The sequence below is a fragment of the Sciurus vulgaris genome (genome assembly GCF_902686455.1).
Source record: "Sciurus vulgaris genome assembly, chromosome: 14".
Lineage (NCBI taxonomy): Eukaryota > Metazoa > Chordata > Mammalia > Rodentia > Sciuridae > Sciurus > Sciurus vulgaris.
Genome location: NC_136475.1, coordinates 7,055,771 through 7,068,288, shown reverse-complemented (window position 1 = coordinate 7,068,288; position 12,518 = coordinate 7,055,771). Strand labels below are relative to the sequence as shown.

Genomic DNA, 12,518 nt, shown 5'->3' with positions numbered 1-12,518 from the left:
CCTCATCCTCCTCTTCATCCTCCTCCTCGTCCTCCTCCTCGCCCTCCTCCTCCTCGTCCTCCTCCTCCTCGTCGTCCTCCTCCTCCTCCTCCTCGTCCTCCTCCTCCTCATCCTCCTCTTCATCCTCCTCCTCGTCCTCCTCCTCGCCCTCCTCCTCCTCGTCCTCCTCCTCCTCGTCGTCGTCCTCCTCCTCCTCCTCCTCCTCGTCCTCCTCCTCTTCATCCTCCTCCTCGTCCTCCTCCTCGCCCTCCTCCTCCTCGTCCTCCTCGTCCTCCTCCTCGTCCTCCTCCTCCTCATCCTCCTCTTCATCCTCCTCCTCGTCCTCCTCCTCGCCCTCCTACTCCTCGTCCTCCTCCTCCTCGTCGTCCTCCTCCTCCTCCTCGTCCTCCTCGTCCTCCTCCTCGTCCTCCTCCTCCTCATCCTCCTCTTCATCCTCCTCCTCGTCCTCCTCCTCGCCCTCCTCCTCCTCGTCCTCCTCCTCCTCGTCGTCCTCCTCCTCCTCCTCCTCCTCCTCGTCGTCCTCCTCCTCGCCCTCCTCCTCCTCGTCCTCCTCTTCGTCCTCGTCCTCCTCCTCCTCCTCCTCCTCGTCCTCCTCGTCCTCCTCCTCGTCCTCCTCGTCCTCCTCCTCGTCCTCCTCCTCCTCATCCTCCTCTTCATCCTCCTCCTCGTCCTCCTCCTCCTCGTCGTCCTCCTCCTTGTCCTCCTCGTCCTCCTCCTCCTCATCCTCCTCTTCATCCTCCTCCTCGTCCTCCTCCTCCTCGTCGTCCTCCTCCTCCTCCTCGTCCTCCTCCTCCTCATCCTCCTCTTCGTCCTCCTCCTCGCCCTCCTCCTCCTAGTCCTCCTCCTCCTCGTCGTCCTCCTCCTCGTCCTCCTCCTCCTCCTCGTCCTCCTCCTCGTCCTCCTCCTCCTCGTCCTCCTCCTCCTCCTCCTCCTCTTCATCCTCCTCCTCGTCCTCCTCCTCGCCCTCCTCCTCCTCGTCCTCCTCTTCGTCCTCCTCCTCCTCGTCCTCCTCTTCATCCTCCTCCTCGTCCTCCTCCTCCTCCTCTTCGTCCTCCTCCTCCTCCTCCTCCTCCTCCTCCTTGTCCTCCTCCTTTTTTCTTTTCTTTTCTTTTTTTTTGTTTTTTTGTGCTAGGGATTGAGCCCAGAGGGCTTAACCCCTGAGCCACACCCACAGCCCTTTTTATTTATTTTTTTAAAGATGGGCTCACTGAGTTGCTTGGGGGTGTTTCTAAGTTGCTAAGACTATCTTTGAACTTGGGATCCTGAGGCTGCCTCAGCCTCCCGAGCTTCAGGGATGACAGGTGTAAGCCAGAGAAACAGGGCTCATCTGTGTGTAGTTGGTCATAATTAATCCCACCTGAAGGATTCATCTTACACATTTTAATCACCATGGAGCCAAGTGTGATGTTTCACTGCTGGAATTTTTGGAAAAGAAATAATGGATACAAAATGACAAATGTGTAACTGCTAGACAGGACTTTACACAGAATGCTAATCACACGTAAGTGAGAGAAAGCACAGGGAAGCCGCTCCCACGTTCCCTGTTCCCCTTGCAGTGCACAGCTTGGGCGTCAGCGAGGAGCTGCAGAACAAACTGGAGGATGTTGTGATTGACAGGAATCTCCTGATCCTTGGGAAAATTCTGGGAGAAGGTAAGCAGTTTAAGGCAATTCTCTTAGAACGTGGGTTAAGAAGGTAAGTAGTTGGGGGAATTCTATTTAGTGTGTGTGTGTTAAAGAGGTTGACATTTTTAGGGGTGGGCATGCAGTTCAGTAGTCGACCACCTGCCAAGATGTGTGAGGTTCAATTCCCGGCACTGCCAAATAACAAGATGTTGTGTAACTTTGAGTTGTAATACAAATAGATCTACTTTATAATTCAAAATGGAAATAGTGGCTTTTTAGCACATGAAAAGGCTCCCATAGGCTCTAGAATTCATCAGAGCTTGAAAACTGTGAATTCCCTCCTCTTGTTGAAAATCATTGGTCAGTGTCCATGTGCTTCAGCTTTATTCCTCTGGTCTTCTTGGCCCCTTCCGAACAGAAACACAGGTGGAAATACATATTCAATTTGCTAAGTGGTTCTCAGGATGATGCTAATGAGAGGAAGAGCCTGTGCTTTGGGCTGGAGGTGCAGCTCGGGGCTCGAGCACTTGCCTAGCATGTGTGAGGCCCTGGCTTCCTCCCTGGCACCAAAAATAAAGTCTGTGCTTCGTGAGCTTCAGTAACACTGGCCATGTTCTCCCATAAGCGTCTTGGGTCAGTTATAATGCCCAGCGAAGGGATGATCTAAGCCAAGCCTAAGCCACCCAGGCCGCAGCAGGATGACCAGTCCAGCATCCATCCCTGGCTGGCTGTGCCTGCTGCCTGCGGATGCGTCACACTCACCCCACGTGAAAGCAGCAGGTCAGCAGTGTGGCCTTTCCGTGGTCAGGACAGGTCTCACGCGGCATCCACGCGGACTGCTTTGCTTTACAGGAGAGTTTGGGTCTGTGGTGGAAGGCAGCCTGAAGCAGCCGGACGGGGCCTCTCGGAAGGTGGCAGTGAAGACCATGAAGCGTGAGTTTTCAAGGGTTAGACCCCCTCCTCGGGGCAGGCGGTCACTTCAACCTGGGATGCTCCCCAGGGCAGAGACAGTGGGCCAGTAGGGCAGTATAGGACTCTGGTCACCACGAGGGAGTGAGCTCTTCATGCATGCGTGCATTACGTGGTCTTTACCCTCAAAGCAACAGCACTTGTTCCTTTTGCCATCTCTGGAATCCTCCTGCCCCCTCTGCCTCATCCAGTCAAGCTGAGGCATGAATTTCTGAGGCAGTGGTGATCTGGTGGCCTAACTGGACTAAGGTCCCAAGTTCACGAGAGGGTCCACACTTGGTGCTGTACAGGGCTGTGGATTTTGACCAGAGCGTGAAGGATGCATGTTCTCCACGACAGCATGGTGCAGGGTGGTTTCTGGCTCTGAAACGCCCCGTGCTTCTCTGGGTGACTCCCCTCTCCCCTCAACCCTGCGGCCCCTGGCAACCGCTCACCTGCTCACTGTCTCCACACTTCAGTCTTTTCCTGGTTTGAGTTTTTGAGAACCAAATTGCGACCGCCCACCCTTCCCTCCCTGGGTCAATGCGCCCTGCCTGACGTCCCCTCTGTTTCTGCAGTGGACAACTTTTCTCAGCGGGAGATCGAGGAGTTTCTCAGCGAGGCTGCCTGCATGAAGGACTTTGACCACCCCAACGTCATCCGGCTTCTAGGTACTTCCAGGAGACGTGGGGCTGGGGGCTGGGCGGGCCGGTCCATCCTGCACTGAGGAGCAGGTCCTCTGGTGCTGTGGTTTGCACTTTGCAGACCCAGAGGGGTGGACAATGCCGGGCTTTTTAGTCCAGAAGATTTCCCCGTATGGTTCTGTGTTCCGAGGCCAATTGTGAAAATGGGCTAGTGTTTCTTGACGCTGAGGGGCTCAGGGATGGTAAGGGTGTCCACAGAATTCCAGAAGACTGGATCAGAACAGCCCCCAGCTACTCAAAGGCAAGACACCAAAGCTGGTCATGTCATAATCTTTATTGGTCTAATGTTATCCATGAATCAGATGCCATGAGGAAAAGCCATAAGGGAGGTGAATTCCATAAATCATCTTTGAGAATGAGTTTATGAACCTGTTTGGAAGTACTGCTTCATGATCATGGTACATTGGCACTCCCATGGAAGGTGGTTTATCATCATCGGGTTTTGTAGCTCAGTAGATAAAAAGTGCAAAAGACAGAATGAAGTACGCCATGCGACACCTTTCTGAGAGAGCGCGGCAACCAGGAAATAGTGGGCTCTCCCGATCCCCTCTCTTCTTTCTCTCTTTGACTTCACACGTGATAGCTTCTCGGGGGATCTTTCAGAGTCTTATCCTGTTGACACTGCAGAGAGATACAGGAACTCTTGGATACATTATGTGGTCAAAGAAACAGTTGTTGTTTATTGGCAGCCAGACTGTGAGAACAATTGTACTTTGTGATTGCCAGACCAGGGGCAAAGAGCTTCAGCAGTGGAAGCTCAGGTGACTGGCTCTGGTTCTAGAATTCCAGGTTAAATGGTGCTGTAGCTTCTCCCTTAACTATTAAAGTTTAGGAATGTGTGTTTGAACTACAGGCCCTCAAAATTCTTGGAATAGTTTTAAGCATGGAATTTCCGTGGACTTCTTCACATGATCAGCTCACTATTCCATGAAACTGGTTTTAGCATCAGACTCTAATGAGGTCACGGCCTCTTAACCTCTTAGATGGAGTCCAGCAGAAACACAAACAGTGACCCTAATCAGAAACAAAAAATTCAAAGCTGCAGAGCCTGTGTGTGCCCCAGACTCTAGAATACAGCCAGAGTTAGGTGCTTTGGGTTTTAACTGCTAACTTGGTGGCACATGGTTTCCTGGCCGGTGGCCCTCTAAGGCTGATTCGATCACATGTGATGAGGGCTCTTCTGTTTCTGTTTGAAATTTCAGGTGTGTGTATAGAAATGAGCTCTCAAGGCATCCCAAAGCCCATGGTGATTCTGCCCTTCATGAAGTACGGCGATCTGCACACCTACTTGCTGTATTCCCGTCTGGAAACAGGACCCAAGGTACGGTCAGCTTGGGTCACCCCGCCTTTGTGACAGAGCCAGGAAAGCCCTAGCCTCAGGTTCCAGAAATGATGAGAAGCACAAATGAAAGGACTTTGACCTTGACCTTTGTTCAGTGGTCCGTGGGAGCCCAGGGGTTGGACGGTGGCGTCCATCCCGAGGGCAGACCTGCTCTCGGGTAGCGTCTGAGCAGGCTGGCTGGGTGCAGTGGGGGCCGCATTCTTGCTGACTCTGGATCCCTGAGGGTCTGGCTCCCAGCCTGCACCCTGGCTGTACACTCGGCAGAGATCGCTGATGTTGGGAAGGCCATGGAAGACAGCTCTCCTAAAATAAACTTACCGGGCCATTCTCGATGTCACCATTTCAGCCTGAGACATGTGCCTAGTGAACTCACTTTTATGATCATCTTAATCTATTAAAATGAGTGACAGTCCACAAGTGTAGTGGCTCACACCTGTCATCCCAGCTGCTCGGGAGGCTGAGGCAGGAGGATGGAAAGTTTGAGGCCAGTCAGGGCAACTTAGCAAGAGACTACGTCAAAATAAAGAAATCTAAAAAGGAACAGGGGTGTAACTCAGTGGCAGAGCACTTGCCTAGTATGTGGGAGGCCCTGGCTTCAGACGCCATCTCCACACACTCAAAGGGAGCGTTCAGATTTGGCGAGTCCAGGGCACAGCATAACAGCTGCAAGCGCCAAGCACATCTGTGATATTTTATTCCCTGCATCTGCCTGCCAGCCATCAGGGCTGAGAAGCCCTGGCAATCCTGGATGTGGCTGTAGAAGCAAGTATAGATCCTGAGGAAGAGAGGCCACAGACTAGAGGCTGGCCTCTTCAGGGCCTGTTTTTAGTGTTGTAGACTTTGGGAATCAGCTGATAGAGACATGGCGTCTGGGCCTCCTGGTGGGAAATGGAAACCCACTGTGGTGCTTCTTGTGGACAGAGCGGTGTCTGTGAGCAGGAGGTCTGCGGTGTGTCACACTCTTTGTGTGGCTGAGCCTCCACCCCTGCTTCCCTCGCTTGCCTTCTCTGTCTATTAGAGAAGACGGCCATCTTGCCTGGTTCTGGTCAGGGCAGGCCTGCAAGGACAGCATGGAGTGGCCTCTGTCTGCAGCCAGCCTATACGAGGACAGCAGTTGCTCGGGCTGGTGTTGCCCTCAATAACTGCAGGCCCTGGGGGACCAGCACCTTGCAGTCTGCACCTGGGCTTTCTCCAGCAATGCCCCTTGGTCCCTCGGCTGTCATCGATAGCGGGACCCTGCTGGGTGCAGCTCGAAACACCTGTTTCCACTTTCCATGTGTTTGCTGTCAAGTCCAAGAATTCTGCCTAAAAACCTCTGGTTAAAAAAAGAAAATTTTCTCCTATGTTTTCTTCTTTTGAGGGGGCACTCGACCCCTGAGCCACAACCCCAGCCCTGTGTTGTATTTCATTTAGAGACAGGGTCTCGCTGAGCTGCTGAGGCTGGCTTTGAACACGTGATCCTCCTGCCTCAGCCTCCCAGGCCGCTGGGATGATGAGCGTGGCCACCATGCCCGATTCCTCTGTTTCCTTCTAAAACATCTGGTGGTCTCCGTGGCATATTTCAGGGTGTGACCTGTTTTTCGTGAGGTGTGAGATTGAGTTCAGGGTCTGCGGGTTTTTCGTGAAGGTCGTCATCTGTGAACAGACGGGGTCCTTAACCCACTGAACTGCTCCTGCGCCTTTGTCAAGGTGGGCTGGCCGCCCTCTGAGTTCTCTGTCTGCTCCTTAGACTCTCTGTCCTCCTTTGTCCCAGCCACTGGTCAATTACCGTAGCTTCGTTCTAAGTCTGAAGATCGCAGGACGCACCTCCTCCGTTTCTCTACTTCTTCCGAGTTGTTTCAGCCGTTCTAGTTTCATGACCCCCCCACGGAAGCGTCAGGCCCGTGCCTGCCAGCAGTTCTGCTGGGGCCTCTGTTCTTCTGGACAAGTGGGGGAAGCAAGGGCCCAGCATTTTACTGACTCGTGAAGAGTTTGTCTTTGCAAACATGCAACCACATCTTCAAGGACGCAGAGTCGCCCGCAAGTGCTGTGACTGTCAAAGGAGCTGCTGATAAAGAAGCGAGACGTGGCTCACGGCTGCCTGGAAACCAAGCTTGTGCTCGGTTCTCCTCTTCAGCCTGCCCAGCCAGCTTCCTGGGAATAAAGACCTTTTGTTCCTGCTAGAGGGGCCCGAGTCCGGGTCTCGGGGCATGTCAACTGCTTCTCCAGAGGGCCTGGCGCTGGGCCTCCGGGTCACTCTCTCCCGGACGGTTTGTTCAGGGTCAATGGGTGGATGACGAGGTGTCCCCAGTTCTCAGAGAGGCTGACATTACAAAGGCAGCAGCCGGAAGAGAGGTGAGAGGCCCGCCCGAGCTTCAGGGACCCTTCCCTGAATGAAGCATGACTCAGCCGCCAGCAGCAGAAGGAGTAAATGGAGACCTAAGAGAAGCCCAAGGCGAGAGCAGAATGAGGGAGCCGAGGACACACGTGTGCCCTGGGAAAAGCAGGTTGTCCCTCCAGGCAGGAGCAGAGCGGCGGGAGGGCGGGCAGGGGCCACGAAGCAGGGAAGACAGCTGGGGTGACTGGGTCTGCAGCAGGGAGGATGACCAGCAGCTCAAGAAGACGTCGATAAAGGCCATAGGGGTTCTCGAGAGGTCGCCCCCCTCTGTCCTCGACATCACGCATCTGGAGCGGCTCCACCTTTTTCCCTCTCCTCTGTGGCTGGCTCTCGTGGTGACAAGACGGCAGCGACTCCTCCAGACGTTTCATCCTCACCTCCAGCCTCCAGAGACAAAGGAGAGAAGCCCTCCCTCTGCCCACCCCTTCTTTTCTCCCCTCTCCTCTCCCACTTCCTCTCTCTTTTCCTGGAACAGGGCTGTTTTTGTTTTGTTTTATTTTGTTTTGTTTTGTTTAACAGCTTTACATATAATTCAAATACTGGACAATTTTCTCAATTCCATGGTTTTTAATATAGTCACCAGAGTTGAATAATGTATTAATATATTCACAGTAAACACCCAACTTTAAACCATTTTCATCATCTTAAAAAAAAAAACACCACCCCACTCTAGCTGTGGCCTCCAGCCTTCCCCCCCGGCCCACTCACTGCCTAAGCCACCACTAACCTGCTTTATGTCTATTTGCACGTTTTGAACGTTGCCTGTGGATGGGATTGTATAAAGCAGTAGGCTTTTGTGCTTGGCTGCTTTCACTTAACATACTGTTTTCAAGGTTCCTCCATGTTGCAGCACATATCTCCCTGTACTGCATTCCTTTTCATGGCCCAGTAATATTCTACTGTATGGACACACCACATTTCTGTCTGCTCATCTACTGATAGACATTCAAGCTGTTCACCCTTTGGCCTTATGAATAATACTCTAAGAATAATTATGTACAAATTTTTGTATTGACATATTTTAAATTCTCTTAGGTATATACTTATCTGTAGAATTATTAGGTCAAAGGTAAAACTCAATGTTTAACTTTTTGAGAAACTGCAAGATTGCTTTCTTTTAAAGTGGCAGCCCCGGTTCACACTCTGCCCAACAATGAAGGAGGGTTCCAAGTTTCTCCACATCCTTACTGACACTTCCTGTTGATTTCTTTTTTTTTTTTTTTTTTTGGTACTGGGCATTGAACTCAGGGGTGCTTAACCACTAAGCAACATCCCCAGCCCTTTCTTACGTTTGATTTTGAGACCAGGTCTTGCTAAGTTGCTTAGGTTGGCTTTGGACTTGTGATCCTCCTGCCTCAGCCTCTAGAACCACTGAGATTACAGGCGTGCACCACTGTGCCCCCGATCCATCTTTGATAATTGGAGTTGATTTTTGTGTGTGATTTGGAATAGAGCTCCAGTTTCATTCTTTTGCATGTGACTCTTCAGTATTCTCAGAACTGTTTGTTCTTTCCCTGGGTCCGTGGCCTTGATGTCCTTTGTAAAAGCTGTCTGGTGGTTCCTGGACTCTCCAGTCCAGTCCATTGGTCTATACCTCTGTCCTTGTCCCCGTACCATGCTGTCTCAGTTATAGCTGCTTTGCAGTAAGTTTGAAGTCAGTATGTGTGAGTCCTCTAACTTGGTTCTCATGCAGGCTGGTTTTGGCTGTTCTGGGTTCCATGAGTTTCCATATGAACTTAAGGATCAGCTTGTTAATTTCTAGAAAGAAGCCAACTGGTATCTGGCAGGGCTTATGCTAAATCGATAGCTCAACTGGGAGTATTACCATTGTCACAATGATGTCTTCTGATCTATGAATGATCTATGAATGCAGGGTATCTGCCCGTGAATTTAGATCTTTGATTTCTTTCAACATGTTGTGGTTTTCAGAATGGAAGTTCATACATCTTTTAAAAAGTTATGTCTAAATACTTTATTCTGATTCTATTATAAGTAAAATTTTCTTAATTTCATTTCAGATCATCCAGTGCTAGGGTATAAAAATACGATTGATTTTTGTATATCTCGGGACCTGCAATCTTACTGAACTCAGTTATTGATTGTGCTGCGCAAGCATTCTCTGAATGACTTCAGTCACGGTCTCCACGAATAGCATCATCATTATTGGTACAAATCAATACTTGTTACCCTGTCATGAATCACAGCAGAATTTGATATTTCTTAGGAGCCAAGTCTGCTTCTAAATCAGCATCCAGAAAACCAGATGCCCCAAGTATACAGAGCAGAGGCCTAAAGCTTTCATGCCTGATTCGTGTGCACTTTTTAATGACTGCGTTACTCGAGGGCAGGAATAATGCAGGTTTTGTGTGCAGTGTGTAATTGACGTGAGGCTTGGTTGGGAACGGGGAGTCATTGCAAGCTCAGAGCCTTTGTGAGTGTCACTGTGGAAAATCCTCGTTCCGAGGAGAGCCCGCCGTGACACGTCCCCGCCCTGGGGAGGGCACACCGTGCACGGAGCATTCGCGGATCCGGGAGGTGTGGGTGCCCTTTCCTTGAGGGCAGTGACCGCAGGAGAACATTTGATTAGTGCACGCATGTCTTCGTTGGTCGCCATGCTTGTAACCAGTGCTGCCGGGGCAGGTTTCCTGACGCCGCGATCTAGTCTGAGTTTCATAAAACAGGGCTAGGGAAGCAAAGTGAAAATTCCTGCATGTGTATTTGAACTTTGGTCCGTGACAAGCGGGGACAACCGGCCTCACTGCTGTCTAGAGGAAGAGAAGTGTCCCTCAAAACCCAGCAACGCCAAATGGTGGCGGAAGGGCTGGGCACACAGTTGGAAACAGCCCCCTCTGAGAGGGCTTCTTGCCTCCAGAACGTTAGACTGGCCACCAACACACACACCTGTCCTCCCCGGGGCCAGACCCTGCCTCCCAGGTCGTCTGCCTGGCCTCTTAGGGTACCGAGAGTGGCCTCTGGCCTCAGAACTTGTGAAAAGAAACAGCTCTAAACCCAGAGAGAAGAGAATGTGGTATTTGCCAAAAGGTTTTGGGGTGCCCCGTTTTCCTCCTAAAGGACAGTCTTCTCTGCCCGCAGCACATTCCTCTGCAGACCCTGTTGAAGTTCATGGTGGACATCGCCCTGGGGATGGAGTACCTGAGCAACAAGAATTTTCTCCATCGGGATTTAGCTGCTCGAAACTGCATGTGAGTGTCCTGGGTCGTCCCGAGGGCCCTGGACTTCCGGCCTTTGGTCTTGAGGGTGGGGGGAGTGGCCTACTGCTGCCCAGGAGGAGCGAGATTGGGAGGGACGGAGTGGCCTGCTCTGGGTGGGATCTCGATGGCCCCCATTGTGGCGGGGTTTTTCCCGGGGGTCTCACCGTCTGCTCCCAGGTCTGTTGGCCCCCAGAGCTTTCTCCTGTGTTCACTGTTTGTTCCACCCTGTCACCTGGCCAGTCCTTCCCACAGTCATCAGCCAGCCTTGGACCCGAGCCCCGTGTGAGTCACCTGACTTAGGTGACACTGCGACGATGACACACGACTTAGGAGACGTAATGACAGTGAGGGGTCACAGAGGTCGGATCCCCGGGGTCCCGCTGCTTCCTGGGGAAGTCCGTACCGCGAGCCCGGGAGCTTTGCCTTCACAGTGGACGGGGTGCTCTGTGCAGGAACTTGGCCTTGGGTCACCCCTTCGCTTCAGCCTGACAGACGTCCTCTGCAAGTGATGGTCACAGACCACACGATCGCTGTTGGTTTTGTCACCGTCTTTTATTCAAATACTTTCTTTTATTTGTTCTAAGCAGCTATACGTGACAGTAGGATGCAGTTATGACATGTCATACATAAATCCAGTTTAAACACTTACCTACCATAAAGGGAGAATGGTGGAAATTCGTTTTTCTCTTAATACGTCCTTCATGTTCCTACCAGCTAGAGTGCCCTGCTGTCCCATTGGCCCTGGACTGAGCGCTGTTCCAGGACGTGGGACGTCCCATCTTAAAATCAGTGTCAGGCAAACAGGGACAAGCCAGTCACCTCCTCCCATTCCCCAGCTCCCCATGTTCCCGCTTTCCCTCTGCCTCCTCCTCCTCCTCCTCCTCCTCCTTTTTCCCTAGGACCCATTTTAATAGCTTGGGTGATAAATGCAATCATTTCCCTTTAATTTCTCAAGCTAATCCCTCAAGCACGCCCCTGAGTATCTCAGCAAGAAGGCTGGCATCTGGAGCCAGGTGCAGTGGCACACTCCTGTCGTCCCAGTGACCGGGGAGGCTGAGGCAGGAGAATCGCAAGTTCAAGGCCAGCCTCAGCAACTTACCAAGGCCCTGCCTCAAAATAAAAAATAAGAAGGACTGGGAATGTGGCTCTGTGGTTAAGCGCCCCTGGGTTTAATCCAGAGTACCCAAAACAAACGAACAAACAAAAACAGTCCAGCATCTCTTACTTGGTTTACTTCCCCAACTCCCGTGCTGGCTTAGCTCACAGGCCAGCACTGCTTGGGGACACCAGGCAGGACAACTAGTCCACCACAGGGCCCAGGCTGTGAGCCCTATCCCCTCCAGCGTCTCCAGCCACTGGGCACAGGTATCCTTGCTGGGCCTGTCTCCACACAGGCCAGAGTGACGTCAGATGGTAAGGTTTCTGGTCCCTCTCTTGCTCTGCTTTGGCCCAAGCAGGCTCGTGGGGCACCGTGTCTTCTTTGGTCACTTACGATGATTTTCACAGCCTATGATGTCGAGCTGGGGTGAAAGGCTCTGCTTCCCAGGTTGCTGAGGACATGGCCTTGCTCTCTGCAGGTTGCGAGATGACATGACAGTCTGCGTGGCGGACTTTGGCCTCTCCAAGAAGATTTACAGTGGCGATTACTACCGCCAAGGCCGCATCGCCAAGATGCCCGTGAAGTGGATCGCCATGGAGAGCCTAGCTGACCGAGTCTACACGAGCAAAAGTGACGTGGTAGGTGCACAGCTTTGACGAGGCCCCGTGCAGAGACGAGGACACGTCGCCGGTGTTTTCCCCTTGACAAGCAGGATTGGGAGCGCCCTGGGACCTCCCCTTTATTTCTTGCCAGCTCCTTTAATTTAGGAAGAACAGTAGAGTCTGGTGGCCTGTGCTTTGCGTGGGACCTTCACTGATTCCCACTCTGCTTTGTTATAAAGAGCGACTTCCTCCCTGCAGCGGAGACATTTCATATTCACATTAGCTGGAATGAGCTCCTGCGGGGCCCTTTGGAACCAGTGTGCCACGTGATCATGCCCTGCACGCAAGGCTGGGAAAAGACCAGCCCACAGCCACGGTGGGCAGAGCGCTGAGCGGTGGAGAAGGGAGCCGAGGCCGGTCTGCCATGGTAGAGTCCGAGCACAGCTTTCATAAAGCCAAGGAGCTGTGTCACTCCGAGCCCACAATTTTGCAGGGTCAGGAGACCGTGGGCCTCAGGCATAATTGCCGGCCTTGTGCTCCATCCTCAGAGCTTTAAGGAAATGACCTTTCCCGATGAAAAAGTCCATTCAGCCTTTGTGGGGGGACTCC

The 12,518-nt window shown here is 52.2% G+C and overlaps 1 protein-coding gene across 1 annotated transcript in view; it reads left to right on the top strand.

The window, feature by feature from the left end:
- MERTK (MER proto-oncogene, tyrosine kinase) overlaps window positions 1–12,518 on the top strand; it is an 80,512-nt gene that overhangs the window by 60,745 nt on the left and 7,249 nt on the right. Inside the window, exons 12-17 of the mRNA XM_079110649.1 lie at window positions 1,557–1,652; window positions 2,478–2,558; window positions 3,152–3,244; window positions 4,480–4,598; window positions 10,090–10,199; window positions 11,786–11,945. Of these exons, the coding sequence (XP_078966775.1) occupies window positions 1,557–1,652; window positions 2,478–2,558; window positions 3,152–3,244; window positions 4,480–4,598; window positions 10,090–10,199; window positions 11,786–11,945 (659 nt within the window). The remainder of the gene's footprint in view (window positions 1–1,556; window positions 1,653–2,477; window positions 2,559–3,151; window positions 3,245–4,479; window positions 4,599–10,089; window positions 10,200–11,785; window positions 11,946–12,518) is intronic.